The sequence below is a fragment of the Bubalus bubalis genome, chromosome 4, assembly GCF_019923935.1.
Source record: "Bubalus bubalis isolate 160015118507 breed Murrah chromosome 4, NDDB_SH_1, whole genome shotgun sequence".
NCBI classification, from domain to species: Eukaryota; Metazoa; Chordata; class Mammalia; order Artiodactyla; family Bovidae; genus Bubalus; species Bubalus bubalis.
In genome coordinates, this window is record NC_059160.1 from 15,196,115 (window position 1) to 15,215,207 (window position 19,093).

Below are 19,093 nucleotides of genomic sequence, written 5' to 3' on the forward strand. Positions count from 1 at the left end.
TTGCCTTCCAGAAACTCAGGTCTGGAAAGAACTGTTTTGCAATCCTCTCTATTAAATCCAGTTAAGCTGGTCATTTCTATTGCATGCCTGGAAACTCACTAGAACATTCTTTCTAGTAAACCAAAATAGATCTCCCCAAAGTAGAAGGCCTGTAATGCTTTGCAGATTGGTCCAGAGGCGGAAGAGCTGATGCCTTGGCCAGGAATGACCTCCTGTCATAAAGCCCTAAAGTTCTCCCACTTCAGCTCATCAGGTCCTCGGTGGCCCTTCTCCTGTATGCCCAGCACAGGGTTAGGACTCACATTCCTATACATTCTTGGGTTCCAACTTCCCCTCTCTGTTAATCCCTTCATTAGCACCAAATTGCAGGGTTCCTTGCCAAGCCCATCAAGCATAATTGGAGCTTCTGAAGTCAGATCCTCCAATTAAGTTTGTTCGGGTGTCTCATTAGCCTCGTGTATCATCCAAGCCCATCTTCAGACATGTTTTCCTTCTTGATTGTTGTCATTTTCTTAATGCAGGTATTGTTGAGAAAGATTGTTTTTAACAAACACTTTTGCTTAGCCAGTTGTTTGATCTCCAGAGTACAATAAATCCTCAGATGAAACAGAGCCGGGAATGGGGGAAGAGGGAGACTGAGGGAGGCTTAGAGAAAAGTAGGTGGAGAACTTGAGCCAAGGACCAGCCCAGCCCATCTCCCTCCACACAATGATGTTCCTGCACTTAGAAATGGCCTGACTTGGGAAATAATCCACTTTGTGTAAATGAGTGCATCAGAGGCAACAAACCTGGAGCAAAGTACAGTGTGCATTTTGTAGCTTTAGGTATCCTCTTAAAGTTCACTGAGAAATGGAGGAGCTCGGACTTCCCTGATGGTCCAGTGGTTAAGAATCCTCCTGCCAATGCAGGGGCCATGAGTTCGGTCCCTGATCCGGGAAGATTCTACATGCCACAGAGCAGCTAAGCCCGTGAGCCACAGCCACTGAGCCCGCACTCTAGAGCCTGTGCTCCGAAACCAGAGAAGCCTGCACACCGCAACCAGAGAGTAACCCCTGCTGGCTGCAACCAGAGAAAGCCTGGTGCGCAGTGACAAAGACCCAGCGCAGCCAAAAATTAACGTTCATTTTTTTTAAAGAAATGGAGGTTTTCTACTTTCTGGACAACTATAGGCATGTGCTCTGTCTTCTGGATTCTTCAAGACTTTGAGAATAGAGAGGGTTATCTTTTCGAGACTGTAGGATCAGGAGTCAGAGAGCAGGTTTCTGGTTCCGGCTCTGATAGCTTAGAACCCATTGCTTACCTCCTCTTATGCCCTCAATTTCTCAGCTTTAAAATAGCAATGTGTGCTAAGTCGCTTCAGTCCTGTCTGATTCTTTGCAATCACATGGACTGTAGCCCACCAGGCTCCTCTGTCCATGGGATTCTCCAAGAGAATAGGTTGCCATGCCCTCTCCCAGGGGATCTTCCCCACCCAGAGATCAAATCCTCCTCTCTCATGTCTCCTGCCTTGGCAGGAGGGTTCTTTACCACTGGCACCACCTGGGAACCCCATGAAAATAGCAGTACCCTCTCTTTATAATTTTCCTAACTTGGCCTCTACCCAAAAAGCTACAAATGGTAGGATGTAAGTTCTGAACTGCAGTCCTTGGCGTATATAGTTTGTACTCCATGTAGCATCCTTCCTTCTTTAACAGAATAGGTGGCTCTGCCATGTCCCCAGTTTCTCTGCCTGCCACCTGTGTCTGTCTTGAAACACCTTCAGCTTCTTGATGGATGCTTTGCCCACTTCTCCTGTCTGTGTTGGTTGGATTAAGCGGCTGCCTCGCTGCCTGCCTTATGGCAGCCTCTGTTTGCTCTCCTGAGCACCCATGGACACCTGGAGCCTTTAAGAATAATTGTGCTTTTGAGGAAAAGGCGCTCCACACAGTTCTGTCCCTGGACCTATTCATGGTCATCTTCAGTCCTTCCAACTCAACCCCTCCAGAGCAGCAAAAACCTATCTTCTTGGGTCTTTTGGGAAATCCAGCAAAACTAGTGTGAAGCTGTGGATTGCATTTTTCAAGCTCAGTCCACATAAGATGCAGAGGAGGGGGACAGGGGCGTGGGGTAGAGGTCAAGGGAGGAGAGATGGAAGGTCTGCTCATGTCTCCCTGACCAAAGCATTGGAAGTTGTGTTGGAAAAATCTTCAGCCTTCACCACGGTGGGTAGCCACAGGAGGAGGGGCGGGTGGGTGAGAGAGGAGAACAATAGGGGCTGTGTGCCTTGTGCTCAGCCAGCAACGTGGTGAGCTGGGTCAGCGCAGCTCAGTTGGCCCTGGCGCTTTAAAGGAGGGTCTCCTGCAGCTGTCGGTGGTGGTGGGCTGGGGCCAGGGCAGGCGCTCCCCGGGCACCGGGAGGCAAAATGGCAGGAAAGCCCTGATTCCATGGGCTCCAATCCGACGGAAACCCTCACTGCTTCTTGTTTTATTGAGGGAGAGACTTGAGGGGGGACCACAGAGGAGGTGACCGGGAAAGGGAGCGTTCGTCTCCTGCAGAGAGTGACCGACATATGGAACGTGTTATCCAGAAGGGTTACAGGCTGGGGGAAAGCTCCTAGGCTTTTCCAGGGTGGGATGGGGGAGGGGCCACCTTCCGAAACTCAAGGAGGTTTCTAAACAAAAGGAATTTGAGAAGGGTTGGAGGAATAATGAGAAATGCAAACTTGACCCAGAGTTTCTCTTTTCTGTCTCCCGGCTCCCCGGCCTGTCCTTACATGTTTCTAATTCCTGGGGACCCCAGAGAGCCCCTGGGGCCATATGCCTTCCTCCCTACATGCAGGGGGTCAGTAGGACCCCAGAGCCATCTCCCACCTTCTGTGTCCACGGGGAGCAGACAGAGAGCAGGGAGCCCAGAGCCTTGTCTCAGCCCCCAAGGGTGGGCAGAGCACAGGCCCTGCCAAGATTTATCCTGATTCCCTCACTTTATGGAAGAGCCCTCTGGGTCTGCATCGCCCCTTTGCAGTCAGAGCCTCAGCTGCCTGACCGCTCGCCTGTTTGGTGGGGATTGCCCTGTTCTTCGTGGTTCAGGTTATGATCCTAGAGCTCCGGTTTAGATCTGTCCTCCAGGAATGTTCTCAGATGCTTCTGAGCAAACGATGAAGTGTCATCAGTGACACTAAAAGGTGACGCCTCTTGTCCTCTGTACTTTTCCCATCATCTTTCACTGTGTAACAACCCACCCTAAGCCTGACAGCATAAAAAAAAAAAAGCTCACCATGTATCATTTCTTATGATGTCATGGGTCAGGGATTTGATTAGAGCTGGGTTGGGAGAATCTTCTGTGTCAGGTGGCCTTGACAGGTTGACTGATGGCTTGGCATGGACCACCAAGGCCAGTCCACCTGCAAGATGATTGAGTGCCTTGGCGAGACTGGCTGGAAGACCATGGTAGGGGAAGGTGGGTCTCTAGCATGGGTGGGTCTCCTTGACGTCAGTGACCCCCATGGTGCCTTGGAGCCCCAAGAGCAGATAGAAGCCACTTGGCCACTTACAGCCTAACCTTGGAAATCAGGAAACCAGAAGGATAGAAAAGGACAGAAGAGCCATCAGGTTGGAGGTGAAGTCATCCAGAGTGCTGGCAGGCTCAGAGATGGAAGGGAAGCAGCATGAAATCCCAAAGCTCTTGAGGCATGCGGATGTCACTAGACAATTGTGCTGATGCTACGTAGATCTATGTAAGAAAGGGGGAAGGGTTCTACATTATGGGCTACCTCTTGGGCTCAGTCAGGCTGCAAGGGCTCCAGCCATCTCACAGTGTAGCATTTCATATGTTGCACTGATCCCGATTCCCCTGTGCCTCCCAGAGGAAGTCCTGCTGGTGCTCACACCTTGTTGGCAGTTTTCCCTCTGAGTATCCTTATATTTACTTTTCTGGTTTGTTCCAGACAGGCAGCACAGCTCTGGGCCTCTGGCGAGCTGGCTCTGGTCCTGACTCCGTCACTAATTCATCAGCGCGTGTGGGGCAGGTTGTTTTCCTGCTGTAACCTTCACGTTACGTGAGACGCTGGTAAATGAGGATGCCCGTGCTTGGCTCGGTAGCTTTAAAAGGACACAGAGAAGCAGGAACGACCAGAAAATGAGACCAGTACTGAGGATGATTTGACTGGTGAAGAAATGGCTCACGGCTGGCAGAAGGACCAAGAAGCACAGGGTATTAGAAGCTTTGAAAAACTCTTTAGTTCAAGAATTCTTCACCTAGGATCTGTGGGTCTCTGGATTAGCTTTGCGGAGCCTGTCAACTGCCTGGAATTTTTTATGCAAACTGTCTCCTGTTTGCGCACATGTGTTTTTTTAGGGGACAGTTTCTTTCATTTTTTATCACATTCTAAAAAGGTCAAAAATGGCTGAGGACCACTTTAGTCCACCAGCATTCTGTTATGTGATTCTTAACCAGGAGGGATAAGGCCTCCCCAGATGGTATTTGGGAAAGTGTGAGAGCTTTTTTTTTGGGTTGTCACCACGTCTGGGGGACATGATTGACATTTAGTAGGTGGGGGGCAGAGCTTCATGGGTGAGAGACAGAACCGAACAATGAAGAACTAACTGTCCTGCCCAAAATACCAGCATCAGCCCTGTAGAAAAAGCTTGTTAGGAACTAAGACCCTGGGATGAGCAGTGACTGGGCTCCTCAGTAGCCACAAAGCTGGTCAGGAGCAGAGTTGTTTTTTATTCATAAAGAGTGCCAAGCAAGGGTCCATATTTTTTTTTAGATTTTTTTTTTTTGATGTGGTCCATTTTTAAAGTCTTGATTGAATTTGTTACAATGGTTTGGTTTTCTGGCCTCAAGGCATGTGGGATCTTAGCTTCACAGCCAGGGATCGAACTCATGCCCCCTGAACTGAAAGGTGACATCTTCACCACTGGACCAGCAGGGAAGTCCTAAGTCCACAGTATTTCACTTCTCCTTGTCAATACGTTAAAATCTATGAAAACCAAATAATCAGAAATCTGTCTTATCTTCCAAAATCCAGCAAATTAAAAAAAAAAAAATCCCTGGGTTCTTGGTTTTCTTTACCGTCCAGTACGGATGGAGGAAAGGAATATGTAATATCTGGGGAAACTAAAAGCACAAATAAGTGAGCCTGCCAGCCTGGCATTGCACAGATATGCTTCTTGCAACGGCACCCCACTCCAGTACTCTTGCCTGGAAAATCCCATGGGTGGAGGAGCCTGGTGGGCTGCAGTCCATGGGGTCGCTAAGAGTCGGACACGACTGAGCGACTTCACTTTCACTTTTCACTTTCATGCATTGGAGAAGGCAATGGCAACCCACTCCAGTGTTCTTGCCTGGGGAATCCCAGGGACAGGGGAGCCTGGTGGGCTGCTGTCTATGGGGTCACACAGAGTCGGACACAAATGAAGTGACTTAGCAGCAGCAGCAGCCTTAGATGGGGTAATGACCCCTTGCATTTCAGAGGACCTATCTTGGAGGTCTCTTTCTCTGAATAAGGAAAGAAGCATTAGGGTACCAGCATGGGGCTCCCCACCTTGCTCCCTGCAAACAAGTGGCAGGTGCCTTAGCCTCTGTGGAACGAGTTTGGAGGTGGTCTGCAGTACTGGCTAAAAATACAGCCTGAGGGTCACCCAGGGCTCTGCATTCTGGCTCCACCTCTCGGTTGATATGTGATCTCAGAAACAACAACTTAATCTGTCTGAACCTCAGTTTCCTGACATGACAAGTGAGGTTGATCATTGTATCTGTGAAGATGAATTAAGATAATCCATGTAGTGTCTCTCAAAGTCCCCAGCATATGGTGGGGCTCAGTAAATACTAGCTGTTTATGAGCAATTATGAGGACTGTGTCCGTGATGAAAGACAGCATTGGGTCCAAAGTGTTGGTGCCAAAATTGCTTTCAGAGGTCAAGCTCTGGATTGGTTTCTGGTCTTGACCAGCTGCCCAGAACCTGAGTTGGTCAACAGTTTGGGACTGGATCATAACGTTCATGAAGCGCCTGCCACACACCTGGGTTTGGGTGGAAGATGGATTTTCTTCTGTGTGTTCATCCCAGCCTCCCTTAACAAGTGGGCACAGAGAGCCTCACGAAACCTCCATGCATGCACCTCTCCTGTCCTGGTTTCTGGACCTGGCAGGAAATTCAGGTGAATGATGGTGGCCAGGCGAGCCGATGGAGGGATGCCCAGCAGCGTGGAAGGAGGCCTTGGCCCTCCAAGTCCCCAGACAGCGCGGTTTCCTAGAACAGGCATCCAGACCAAAGACAGACGAGGACCATGTGCAAGTCCTTCATCCTCCTGAACAGAAGCTGGCTGTGGGCCGGGGGTTATATTTGACACGAGCCCCATCGCCAAGCCTGGAGGAAACAGTCTACACTCTGACCACACTCACTGTGGCCAAGTCCTCATGGGGCCAAACCACGATGGTTTGGGTTGACCCCGGCCTTGCTGCCACTCCTCTTGCAGTGTGGTCATAGGTCTGGGCCTTCCAAGCCAGCTGTGGTCTTGGTTTGGAAAAGGCATCCCGAGGGCGAAGGGGAATCCTGCTTCGGGATTTCCCTTCGCTCCCAGCTCTCAGGATGAAGCCAACTTCCTTAATCCTGCCATTTTGAGACCCATCCTTGGCTGGTTATACAAAGTAGATAATTGATCATCATCATGATTATAATGATTAAAGACTGATAGTCAGAAGCCTTCCAATACAGTTAACTTACAGCTGGGTGTGTTATGCTTATGCTTGACACAGAAACCCAGCTCAGACGCAAGGCGAACGTCTAGAACAGGAAGTTTCACTTGCTTGGGGTGATTACTCTCTGATGCTAAGAGTTTCACGCCAGCCATACCCCCAACTGTCTGTGTAACGGAAGCAACCTCCCCTTGTGTATTTCCTCACTTGGAAAAATGGAGTTAACCCAGATGCAGAAAATGAGACTGAAATCAAGATGTCTCAGCATATGAAAGGATACAGGAATTTGGAAATAACTCGACTGTAACCTATCCTATCTTGGGAAGCTACAGTGTGTGTGGTGTGTGTGTGTGTGTGTGTGTGTGTGCACACACACACAAGCCCATGCACACACATTTCTGAGCACAGTGGCAGATGAGTATTAATGCCCAGAACAAAGAAAACAGAATTTACTATAATCACCATTATGGCCAGTCGCTGGATTGATTCAGACATTCTCTGCACATCTTTCCGTGTTCACCCTCCAGCCATGAAATGAGAGTTGGTAGGACGTAAAGGATAAAGTGAATCTAGGCTTCCTGGGGCTTGTGTCGGCATCCCAGGCTCCTTTCAGATTTCTCTGACAAGACGGGGCCAAGCCAGAGGGTTCCCTGCCCGGGGAGTAACCATGCTACCTTCCTCTTGGCACGGCAGTGCGCTTTGTTATGACATGTGCCATACCTTCCGTCTCTCATGGCCTTGGGGCCCAAGGAGGGAGTGCTTTGAATGATGTAAAATTCCTCTTCCAGTAGCTGTGCCAAAGCAATTTCCAGCTCTCGACTGACTTCCAGCTCAGGGCGTTTAGCTTGCTTGTGGGGGAGGTTGGTTCCTCATCCCATTCAGGGGTCTCCAGTCTTCACTTACGGGCTTCCCTGGTGGCTCAGTTGGTAAAGAATCTGCCTGCAATGCAGGAGACCCAGGTTCAGTCCCTGGGTGTGGAAGATCCCCTGGAGAAGGAAACGGAAACCCACTCCAGTATTCTTGCCTGCAAAATCCCATGGATAGAGGAGCCTGTCAGGCTACAGTCCATGGGGGTGCAAAGAGTCAGACACGACTTAGCAACTAAACCACCACAAGTCCTCACTTTCTGGCCTCCAAGAGGGACCAGTTTCAGCAATTCCTTTCTGAGGGAGGTGTCACCCTTCTCAGGTCTCTATTTCATCTTCCCTCAGCCTAGAACATTCCTTCCCTTCTGATTGCATGTCTCATTTCCACCAGGAAGCCAGTATCCCTTGCAATCTGAGGACCTTGTCTTCCTTTAGATACTGGCCAAGGGTTGTCTGTGCCAATGGGTTTCAGGACCTGGGTTCAGGATGTTTCAATAAGAGGAGCTATGCAGAGTGCATGCTCAAAGTCGCTCAGCAACCCCACAGACTGTAGCCCACCAGGCTCCTCTGTTCAAGAGATTCTCCAGGCAAGAATATAGGAGCAGGTTGGCATTTCTGCCTCCAGGTATGCAGAATGAGCTGCTTTTAAAGAACTGGGTAGGAATCCATCTCCCTGCCTCTGCTGTCACACTGTATTGTCTCACATGTAGTCTCACCAAATACAGCAGAGAGGTGAGTCTTTTTAGTTTGGGGGGAATTTAGACCATGCTCGCCAGCATCTTCGCTGAGAGTCGTGAACTAGTTCTCTGACCTCAGCTCCATTTCTTACCCTCTCTAGAGCTAGATTTATGTATTTTTGCCCAATGGCTCAGAAGGCAAAGAATCTGCCTGCAATGCAGGAGACACAGGATATGCAGTTCAATCCCTGGGTCAGGAAGATGCCCTGGAGGAGGGCACAGCAACCCACTCCAATATTCTTGCCTGGAGAATCCCATGGACACAGGAGCCTAGTAGGCTGCAGTCCGTAGAGTCGCAAAGAGTTGGACATGACTGAAAACGCACACACATGCTTCCTAAGACAGGGAGTGGTCAGAGTGGCCACCCTCGGAGACGTGCTAAGAGTAAGCAAGGTGGGTCTGAGGGACACACATGGAGCCATCGGGGAAATGGGGCCCCAGACACCTGCCCGGCCTGTACTTGTGAGTTCATTTCTCATCCAATCCTTCCAGCCACTCTAAGTCGCTCCTTGCCTCCATCCTTCTACAAGCGTTTCCCTCTCTGTTGGTTTTGGATTCATCTCGCCCCCAGCGAGTTAACCTAAGCATTTCCAGGCTAATCTCGTCCCGCTTCTTCCAGGTCGCCAGCCCCTCGGGGAACTGGGGAGTAATGGGTTTGTCCTCACCCGTGTTTGTAGCGCCTTCTCCCTACGTGTCATCTGTGCTTTTTAATTAATCTGCCACTTTTTCCTCTCTCCTGCTTCCGGATCATTAATAAAGATTAAGCCAAACCAGACCGATCCCCAGCGGAGGCTCCGCTGGGACCCCTCTCTCCCAGCTCCCAGCCTTGTCAGGGGTCAGAACACCTTCATGTGGTCCCAGCCAACTCATTTTGAGGCCTTGGGACCCGTGTTCAGAACAAAGCCAATTTGAATTAATTTTGCAATTAAGATAGGGGAACGAGCCTAGCCGGTCCTTTTATAGAAAGGCCTTAGTTTAATATTTCCACCACATTCCTTTCCCTTTTGTCATTCGGCTTTAAATTTCTCGCCTTCCCACCTCTCTCCTCTTCCACTCGCTGAACAAGATATAAGGATTATCTGGCAGGATGTGGTCTTTGGAGCCCTTGGCATTCGTCAGAGACCAGGTCATCGCTGCAGCAAGTCTCCAGGGAATGAGGTCCTTTTGGCCGCAGCTGGCCAGTGAACTGGTTCACCCCAGCCAGAAAGCACTCTCATCCCAGACAGATGTGGCTACCCTGGATGTAAGGAAACCTCTTGAATTCGCATATTCAATACTTGGCACATTAAAAAGCATTTCCACCTTTGATCTCACGCCTCCTGCCCGAGGAAAGCCAGAACAGAGCCTCTGGGCCTTCTGTGTAAGTCACACCCGGAGTTCCAGCACTGGGACCAAACCCAGGGTCTGAGGTGGTACATTCACGCCCCACGGTGCAAAGCATGCAACAGGCACCTGCAGGAGAGATAGGAGGAGACCGGGTTTTGTTTTGTTCCCTGGGGAACACTTTGCTAGGGAGTCTGGCAGGAGGAAACAGGAGTGGTGGCCTCAAACCCCTGGAAACTCTGCGGAGAGCTGCCTGGAAGCTTCTTGGAGAGGTGATCAGCTTGCCAGGTTGAGTTGTCCTGACTCCAGACTTGGAACCTGAGCATCCTCTGGAAGGGGTGAGAGCCAGGACAGACAGACAGACAGACAGACAGCACAGGGCCTCTGCTGCAGAGCCAGACGGCCATCCCATCTGAGCTCTGCTGCCTGTTAGCTAATTATTAAACCTCTGCATGCCTCGTTTTTTCCCCGTCATTAGTACCTACCTCCGAGGGGTTATTACCAAGATGATAGATGCGGTGTCAGTACCCCACCCGGGGCGTTTTTGTGTTTGGTGCTCCCAATGCCCAGGCTACAAATTCACTCACTACAGTTGCAACACGTGGCACTAGTGGTAAAGAACCCACCTGCCACTGCAGGAGTTCGTAAGACACATGGGTTCAGTCCCTGGGTTGGGAAGATCCCTTGGAAGAAGGCATGGCAACCCACTCCAGTCTTCTTGCCTGGAAAGTCCCATGGACAGAGGAGTCTGGTGAGCTGCGGTCTATGAGAGCACAAAGAGTCGGACATGACTGAAGCGACTGAGCACACATACACAGGTGCAAAAAGCAAGGTCTCCGGGTTTGTGACCAGGAGGTGGCGCGCCATGCCAGGGAGCTAGTCGTGGAGTGGTGACGTGGAACCCAGCAGCGACGGCCACCGTCTGCTGCGTGTGGCCCGACAGACCCGGGTTTCAGTAACCTCAGACCCTGTACCTCTGTCCTCACCAGCTTCTCTTGCATTTCAGCGGCTTCTTGCAGACCCCAAACCCTCTGTGTGTGTTGTACACTGAGCCAGAAAGGAGGAATCAGAAATTGCTCTCTTTTGAGTATTTTGAGGGATGGTGAAACCTTGTAGGAATGTTGCTCCGGGGACTGGGAAAACACCATATGTGGGAAAGCATTTCTGAGCGAGGAAAATAGCATCTGCGAGTTGGTCGGGATCTTGGAAAAGTCTGAGCGGGGGAAAGGGGCACTGGGGAGAGTGCAGGAAGGGGGCTTGCCGGGGTCTTTAACAGGTCTTTTTCCAATTATAGCCGAGAAGAGCCTGGGGACCCTGGCCTGCTGCAGAGCCAGGCCCGTATTTTCTTTGGGAGAAGAAGGCAGAGTTGATTGGCTTCCAAACCAGGCTTGGCAGAAGCCCAAACAGCATCCCAGGCCAGGAAGCTGTGTCTTGGTAGGTCTTGCCTGCTGGAGATGCTCATTCAGTAAACAGACCTGGAAACTCCATGACAGTGCAGCCCTGGGCCGGACAACAGGGACTGGGGTATGAGAAGGGTGTGGCCATGCCATCCAAGAGGTGACATGAAGACGAGGATAACACAGTAGGATCATTGTTTGAAAGGGGGTCTCTGTACCCTGCAGTCACCACTCTCCAAGGAGCACAGAAGTCTCTCTGAATCGAAACCTTCACTGATGTGCCTTGCCGAGCACTGTCTTTCCTTCTCCACTCCCCACGCTAGGGAGCTAGACCTCTGGTACCCAGTGTGTGTGTGTGGAGGGCAAGGATGCAGCATCTCTGCTGCCACCGATAACTCAGGTTCATATTGATCCAGCACGTCCAGTGGATCACTCTGTGCCGGGCACGGTGCTGAGAGCTTTCCTAGCAATGTCGTGATCTACCCCAACAGTGACCTTGACCATGCTTGAGCCTTGTGATCTCTGTTGCACTTAAGAACCAAGTCTCGAGCTTCCCTAAGTGGTCCAGTGGTTAAGAATCTGCCTGCCAACGCAGGGAACACGGGTTCGATCCCTGGTCCGGGAAGATCCCACAAGCTTTGCGGCAGCTAAGCCCATGTGCCACAACTACTACTGAGCCTGTGCTCCACACCAAGAGAAGCCACCGCAGTGAGAAGCGGGAGCATCCTAACAAAGAGTAGCCTCAGCTTACTTCAACTAGGGAAAGCCTGAGCAGCAATGAAGGCCCAGCGTAGCCAAAAATAAATTAATTAAATTAAATTTTCAAATAATTTTTTAAAAAAGAGCCAAATCTCCCCTGTGTGTCTCTGCGTCATGTAGCTGTGTGACCCTTACGCAACTCACTTTACACCATTCCTGGTCTCAGCATCCTTAATGGTAAACATGAGATGGTTATCTACAGCCCCTTCCGGCTTCAACATCTGTGTTAGGGCGCGTTTTATTAGCAACATTCTTGGGCTTGCTCTGTGCAAAAAAGCTGAAAGCAGATTATCCAAGTGAAGTCTGCACGAAGCCTGCTGGGTTTTAATGCAGCCTTGCAATAATCTAGAAACACTTACCAACCTGCAGCTGATTCCAAAGTATCATGACAAGGTTTTTGGACTTGATGGCAAGAGACAGTCTAGATCCAGAAATGGGTAGGACCTATGCCGAGGGGCATTTGGGAGTTTTTATGTCATTCATTTTGCTCATCTGTCCATCCCCCCACCTTCACCAGTGCTGGCCAGATGTTTCTGCAGAATTTGTGTGCCTGGAACCCGAGTGGGCGGCAGGGTTTGCCCTGGGGCTTCCAGAGGTAGATGGGATGGTATAAGCAGTACAGCCTCCGTAAGTCTCTGTAGAAAATTGAAAAGCAATAAATCAACTGCAAGTCAGTCTGCTTTGTACGATCTGACCATGGGGTTGGGCAGTTGTTTGCAGTGTTGGTGATGAAATCTTCCTCCCTGACGACCCTGACCTCTCCCCCTACCCCTATTGCCAAGGAGAGCAAAGAAGATGGTCTCACGGGCCTTTCTCATGGTCCACAACCCCAGGCCCTCCCAGCCAGGTTGCACTAAAGTCGCGGCTCCTGTCCACAGCCCTGTTCGCGTCACCCTGCCTCATGGTACCCTGTGGCCTTTGCACGTCTCTCTTGACGAACAATGACTTTCCACTCCTTTGTTGTTGTTCAGTAGTTAAGTTGTGTCCGACTCTTTGTGACCCCATTGACTACAGCACGCCAAGCTTCCCTGTCCTTCATTGTCTCCCAGAGTCTGCTCAAATTCATGTCCATCGAGTCGGTGATGCCATCCAGCCATCTCATCCTCTATCGTCCCCTTCTCCTCCTGTCTTCAATCTTTCCCAGTGTCAGGGTCTTTTCCAATGAGTCAGCTCTTCACATCAGGTGGCCAAAGTATTGGAGCTTCAGCATCAGTCCTTCCAATGAATATTCAGGGTTGATTTCCCTTAGGATTGACTGGTTTGATCTCCTTGCAGTCCAAGGGACTCTCAAGAGTCTTCTCCAGCCCTACTGTTCGAAAGCATCAGTTCTCTGGCACTCAGCATTCTTTATGATCCACCTCTTACATCTGTATATGACTACTGGAAAAACCATAGCTTTGACTATATGGATCTTTGGTGGCAAAGTCTCTGCTTTTTAATACACTGTCTAGTTTTGCCCTAGTTTTTCTTCCAAGGAGCAAGCACCTTTTAATTTCATGGCTGCTGTCACCGTCCACAGTGATTTTGGAGCCTAAGAAAATAAAGTATGTCATTGTTTCCATTTTCCCACTATCTATTACCTTCACACAATTTCATTAAGACAAAACATCTTAGTTCCTACAGCCAGGGCATCGCACAGGGGCCCACACCCAGAAAGGGGACCTTGAACTCAAAGTGTAACACTCTGCGGTTATCATCTTGAAATTCTGCAGAATTTTATCTTTGTGGGTTTGGTAAGTGAAGCCACATGGGACCATGGAACATGAGCCTGGGGGTTTGGAGCGTGGCTTCTAACATGGTCACACCTCCTGCCACCACTCTGCCTCTGAGAAATGTTTGCTCTCGGCCCTGCAGCCTCGGGAGCTGGTTCTGCCTTCAGCCACCCTCAGTCCATCTCTGACTCTCTGCACCCACTTTGTATTCGCTGTGGTGTGGACTCAGGGGAGAGGCGGACACAGACAAGAAGGAGGGGGCCCCTGGCCTTGGAGGACAGAGTCTAGTGAGTAAACTGCATCGTGCCCAGAGGGCTGTGACACGTGCCACCATGACGTGGGCATGCAGAGGGGGTTGGGCTGCTGCTATTGGGGGAGCATGATGGAAAGTTAGCTTCTGAACTGGGTGCTGAAGAGTGAGCAACATTTCAGCAGAAGAGGAGGTGATGAGAATGTGCAAGGGGAAGGGTCACATGGGTCATAAAGCTTATTTAAATGGCTGCTGAACAGTGAGCCGGGCTGCAGATGGGGCATGGGAGTCCAGTCATGATGTGATGAAAAGAAGCACTGGTCTTGAACTGCAGAGACCCCACTTCTCTGCTTCCTGTGTTTCTCCTCTTCTTTAAACTGCAGTTTGGGGTTTCCTCATCTATAAAATGAAGTGAAAAGTGAAAGTGTTAGTCGCTCAGTCTTGTCTGACTCTTTGCAACCCCATGGACTGTAGCCACCAGGCTCCTCTGTCCATGGGATTCTCCAGGCAGGAATGCCAGAATAGGTTGCCATGCCCTTCTCCAGGGGATCTTCCTGATCTGGGGATTGAACCCCCATTTCATGCTTTACAGGTGGATTCTTTACCATCTGAGCCACCAGAGAAACCCATATAAAATAAAGGAGTTGGAGTAAATGCCTTTCTGCTTCTAACACCCTTTGGTTCCATACACAGACCACTCCCCATAAAGCAGCCCAATCCATCAAGGCTCTTCCTTCCCACTCACCGTTGCAGTGACCTTACCAATCTAGACATGGACTCTTATTCCACCTGGGACCTCCGTCCACTCACCTCACTTGTTCAGTTTCCGTATGAGCAGGTAGCCTGCATATGCTTAGTTGATGGTGATGGGGCTTGGGCAGGGTGGCCGGGGGCGGTTCATAAATTGTTTTTTGATAGCCTCTCCATCCCAAATTATTTCATGGCATCTGTCTTCTTTTTTGGAAGGGAGAAAGTGGTATAATTCTAGTTGCATGGACGCCATATTTTTTGTGTTGTTCAAGTTTCATTTTGTTGGACCTGCAAGATTGAAGGGAAAAATCACTTTTATGTGGAGTTGGGGTGGGGAGATTAGTTATTCCATGGGAACCATTTTCCCAGGATCATGCTGTTCCTGGGGAGGGGGGGCATCTCTAGATGGGAGCAGCAAAGCTAGAATCCTTCGCTCAGCCTTGACCTTGAAAGAATCAGTTGTCCAGAGAGTGGTTCCCATGGAAGGAAGATGCTCCCCTTATCAGAGAAACAGGCCGGGAGCCAGGAGGAGGAAGCTGGAGGAAAGTGACAGCCGCGTTGCTGGCCTTTGGGGACACCAGAGCAGCTCTTCAGGCAAGATGTGGGAAGAGGCCACATCTGTGAGTCCTGGGAGCGAGTTAGCTTGGGCGGGCTCAGACACAGACAGGTTCTGAGCCATGGGTAAGCAGGACGGCTTTTCTCCTCTTTTTTTTAACTGCTATTTATTTTCATTTATTTATTTGGCTGGGCAGGGTAACAGCACACAGGGTCTTCTGGTTATGGCACGCAGAATCTTTAGTTGTGACATGTAAACTTTTAGTTGTGGCATGTGGGATCTAGTTCCCTGACCAGGGATCGAACCCAGGCCCCCTGCATCAGGAGTGCAGAACCTTAGCCACTGGACCAGCAGGGAAGTCCCAGGACTGATTTTCTGTGTCTTGTGCCACCTTTGTTTATTTCCCTTCTCTTCTTCCCCTGGGTTTTGTAGTCTTTCTGGAAATACCCAAGGTGAGCCAAGGGAAGGATTTGATTTTCCACGCTTAGAGCTTTCGAGAGGAAACGACAGAGCCCCGGGGACGGTGAGGCGGCTGCGGTGGTGGTAACAGAATGAGCACTCGTGGCGGGTGGGGCGAAGTGCAGGGCACTGGGGAGGGTCTAACGAGTGGCCACCCCTCCCGCATCAGAACCCTCTCCTTCCAGGGCTGTGCTTCCAGGGCTGTGCTCTAGGGAGGGAGTGACCAGCATGAAGGTATGTGGCGATCAGCCCTCTAATTCCACACGGACTCGGCAGAAACCCCAAGTGGAGGCTCTACTATGGCAACAGAACGAAAGCGTTGATGGGTTAAGATGCCACTGAACCAAGGAGATGGCAGAGTTAGAAACAGAACCATTAAAAAAGGAGCGTTTCATAGTGGGAAACAAAACATCAGACAAGAGAAATCGACAGGGAATCTTGTGCTTCAGGGCAAGTGCAGCCCATTCATTTGAGCTGAGTCTCCACCTTCTGCAGGCAGTGCTTCGGGGGGTCTGCTGTCTTGGGAAGGGGGCGTCTGGGGATCAGGTGGGCACATTGGCAAGCATGTCCATCAGAGAGCTCGACAGAGAACCCTGACACTCAGGCCGTCTCACAGAGTGGGTCGTTACAGGGGCAGGAGGACTGCTCTGCCAGGCTGGCCAATGATGACCCCTCTCTGACGCTGCAGATTGAGGGGAAGCTGGCCCAACCCCCAGCCTCAGGGTATTCACTCCTTCCAGAGACCCCAGGGACCGCAGCGAAGTGGGCAAGAGAACTCTGATTCTTGACACAATTGCAAGGCTGCCGCTGCTGATATTTTTTAATTAGAAACATAGTGTATGTACCTTTAGAATTTTCAGGTTCCGTTTCTTTGTAGTTTCATGAAGTGGTGCGAGAGGTGGTCTTTTCAGGCTCAAGAGACATTTAAAGAAACAGCAGGATGTCAGGCTCACCCAGCAGAAGGCTACAGACGGTGGACCTCAGGTGCTCAGGTGACGGGTGCTGTCCATCCGAGAAAGATCCAGGCTGAATGCCCAGAGGTGACCTCCCCTGCCGCTTTAGGTCCTCGGGAGAGACCTGACTCTTCCAGGCTATAGCCCTTCAGTGATATTCTTTGTCTTTGTGAGACAGATTATTTTGCCTTCTCTCTCTTACACACAACACACACACACACACACACACACACACACGTCTCTTTCCCTCTCACCCAGCCACACTGCTGGAAGAAGGATTGTTGGGGTGAAGGCACTTGGATGTCTAGGAGAGTAAGAGGGGAAGGTGAGAGGAATAGACAGCCTCTGTCTCTGGCCATCACAGGGGCGTTTTGATGCTCTCCTTGGATGGTGGTACTCAGCTCTCCATCCTGCCTCACAGGGATCCCCAGGCTCAGGTATCCAGTCCAGGAATGACACGGACGCAGCCGCCACCACCTGCTAGTAACACACGTGTTTCCTTTTCAGATCTTACAGGTGAACAAGGTGATGTCCATCTTGTTTTATGTGATGTTTCTCGCTTATCTCCGTGGCGTCCAAGGGAACAGCATGGATCAAAGGAGTCTGCCGGAAGACTCACTCAATTCCCTGATTATCAAGCTGATCCAGGCAGATATTTTAAAAAACAAGCTCTCCAAACAGATGGTGGACGTTAAGGAGAACTACCAGAGCACCCTGCCCAAAGCAGAGGCCCCGCCCCGAGAGCCGGCCAAGTCGGAATTCCAGCCGGTGACGGCCATGGGCCCCGAGCTGCTGCGGCACCAGAGACGCTACAACTCGCCCCGGGTCCTGCTGAGTGACAGCACCCCCCTGGAGCCCCCTCCCCTGTACCTCATGGAGGATTACGTGGGCAACCCCGTGGTGGCCAACAGAACGTCGCGGAGGAAGAGGTACGCGGAGCACAAGAGCCACCGGGGCGAGTACTCCGTGTGCGACAGCGAGAGCCTGTGGGTGACCGACAAGTCGTCGGCCATTGACATTCGGGGACACCAGGTCACGGTGCTGGGGGAGATCAAGACCGGCAACTCCCCCGTCAAACAATATTTTTATGAGACGAGGTGTAAGGAGGCCAGGCCTGTCAAGAACGGTTGCAGAGGAATCGATGACAAACACTGGAACTCGCAGTGCAAAACCTCCCAAACCTACGTCCGCGCGCTGACGTCAGAAAACAACAAACTGGTGGGCTGGCGGTGGATCCGGATAGACACGTCTTGTGTGTGTGCCTTGTCCAGGAAGATCGGAAGAACATGACTTGGCGTCTCTCCCCATATATAAATTATTACTTTAAATTATATGATATGCATGTAGCATATAAATGTTTATATTGTTTTTATATATTATAAGTTGACCTTTATTTATTAAACTTCGGCAACCCTTACAGTATATAAGCTTTTTTCTCAATAAAATCCGTGTGCTTGGCTTCCCTCAGGCCTTCTCCCATCTGTTTAACCTGATTCTGTAACCCGGCTCCCGGGAGCTGCCCTGTAAAGTCTGTGTACACCACTATTTTACTTTCAGTATTGTCAAAGGCCGTGACTGTCGTTTTAGTAAACTTGTTGAAATCGGCTGATGTCAGAGTTGTGTGTAGACACAGTTCCATACCCTGTTTCAGGATGCATCATAATTGATTCATTAATCAAAAGAACTGGTACCACTTCCGCCGCAGGGATGCTCAGCGGCTCTTAATTCTGGCCGGCAAGCTCACTGTCCGAGAACCTCCTCGCCTTCCTCTGCTGTCAGTTTTTGCCAATTAGAATTATGATCTACTCTGATGTTATGGTCCCAGAACAATAACAACGAATCTGGCAGTTTTCATTTTGGAAGTTTCTTTCAGCTCGTTTGTTGTTTGGGGGTTTGAGATGGTTAAGGGTTGAATTTCTTTTTTTTCTTTTCTTGGCTTCAGTTTTTGTTTTTCTCTGTGTAAAAGTGGTTTTCGTCTTCCGAGGCACATAGGAAAATGTTTTTTTAACTATTTGCAACAGAAATAATTGTAGAGTTACCCAGGAGCAGAAGTGGATGGTGAGTCATCTCTGCACAGAAGAGAAGTGTGGTCCTGGTAGATTCTCCAGGAGTTTCTTCTGCCTCCCCATCCTCTGCTGACTCTTCCTGCAGCCCCAGGGGGAACTGATGATAAAGGCTTGTGCCGAAGGAGGGAGTCAGACCTTGGTGCAAATTCCAGCTCCTCCCCGTGACTGTGGGCAGGGCTTTGAAGGCACCCTGAGCCCAGGTTGCCTGGAGTCAAGAGAGTCAGATATGGGGCTTGCCTACTCCACAGGCTGCCATGGTTAGGCCCCATAATCATGGGAGGCATCTCAGAGTCCCAGCATGGTGTAGCTATTCAAGAACAAAAGTTCCTTACCCCTCCCTCCTCTCCTTCTCCTTACTTAGGTATTGTGCTCCTCTCTATGGTTTTTGTTTTAGGGTTTCATTTTGTTCTCCCCACACCTAGCTCGACTGAGATGTAATTGACATGTAATGCTATATAAGTTCAAGGTGTGCAATGTGATGATTTGACACATGTACATATTGTGAAATGTTTACCACCGTAAGGCTACTTAGCACATCCTTCACCTCATGTAATTGCCATTGTTGTTACTGTGAAAACATTTTAAATCT

The 19,093-nt window shown here is 50.2% G+C and overlaps 1 protein-coding gene across 2 annotated transcripts in view; it reads left to right on the plus strand.

Annotated features, from left to right (window-relative positions):
* The window catches only part of NTF3 (neurotrophin 3), a 76,523-nt gene extending 58,618 nt beyond the window's left edge, over positions 1 to 17,905 (plus strand). The window contains exons 1-2 of one of the 2 annotated variants that reach the window (XM_044940988.2): positions 13,205 to 13,757; positions 16,946 to 17,905. In XM_044940988.2, the coding sequence (XP_044796923.1) occupies positions 16,967 to 17,728 (762 nt within the window). In that variant the 5' untranslated portion in view covers positions 13,205 to 13,757; positions 16,946 to 16,966 and the 3' untranslated portion in view covers positions 17,729 to 17,905. Of the gene's footprint in view, positions 1 to 13,204; positions 13,758 to 16,945 lie in introns of those variants that run through there. The other variant, XM_025283060.3, reaches the window with a different exon arrangement.
* The last annotated feature ends 1,188 nt before the right edge of the window (positions 17,906 to 19,093 follow it).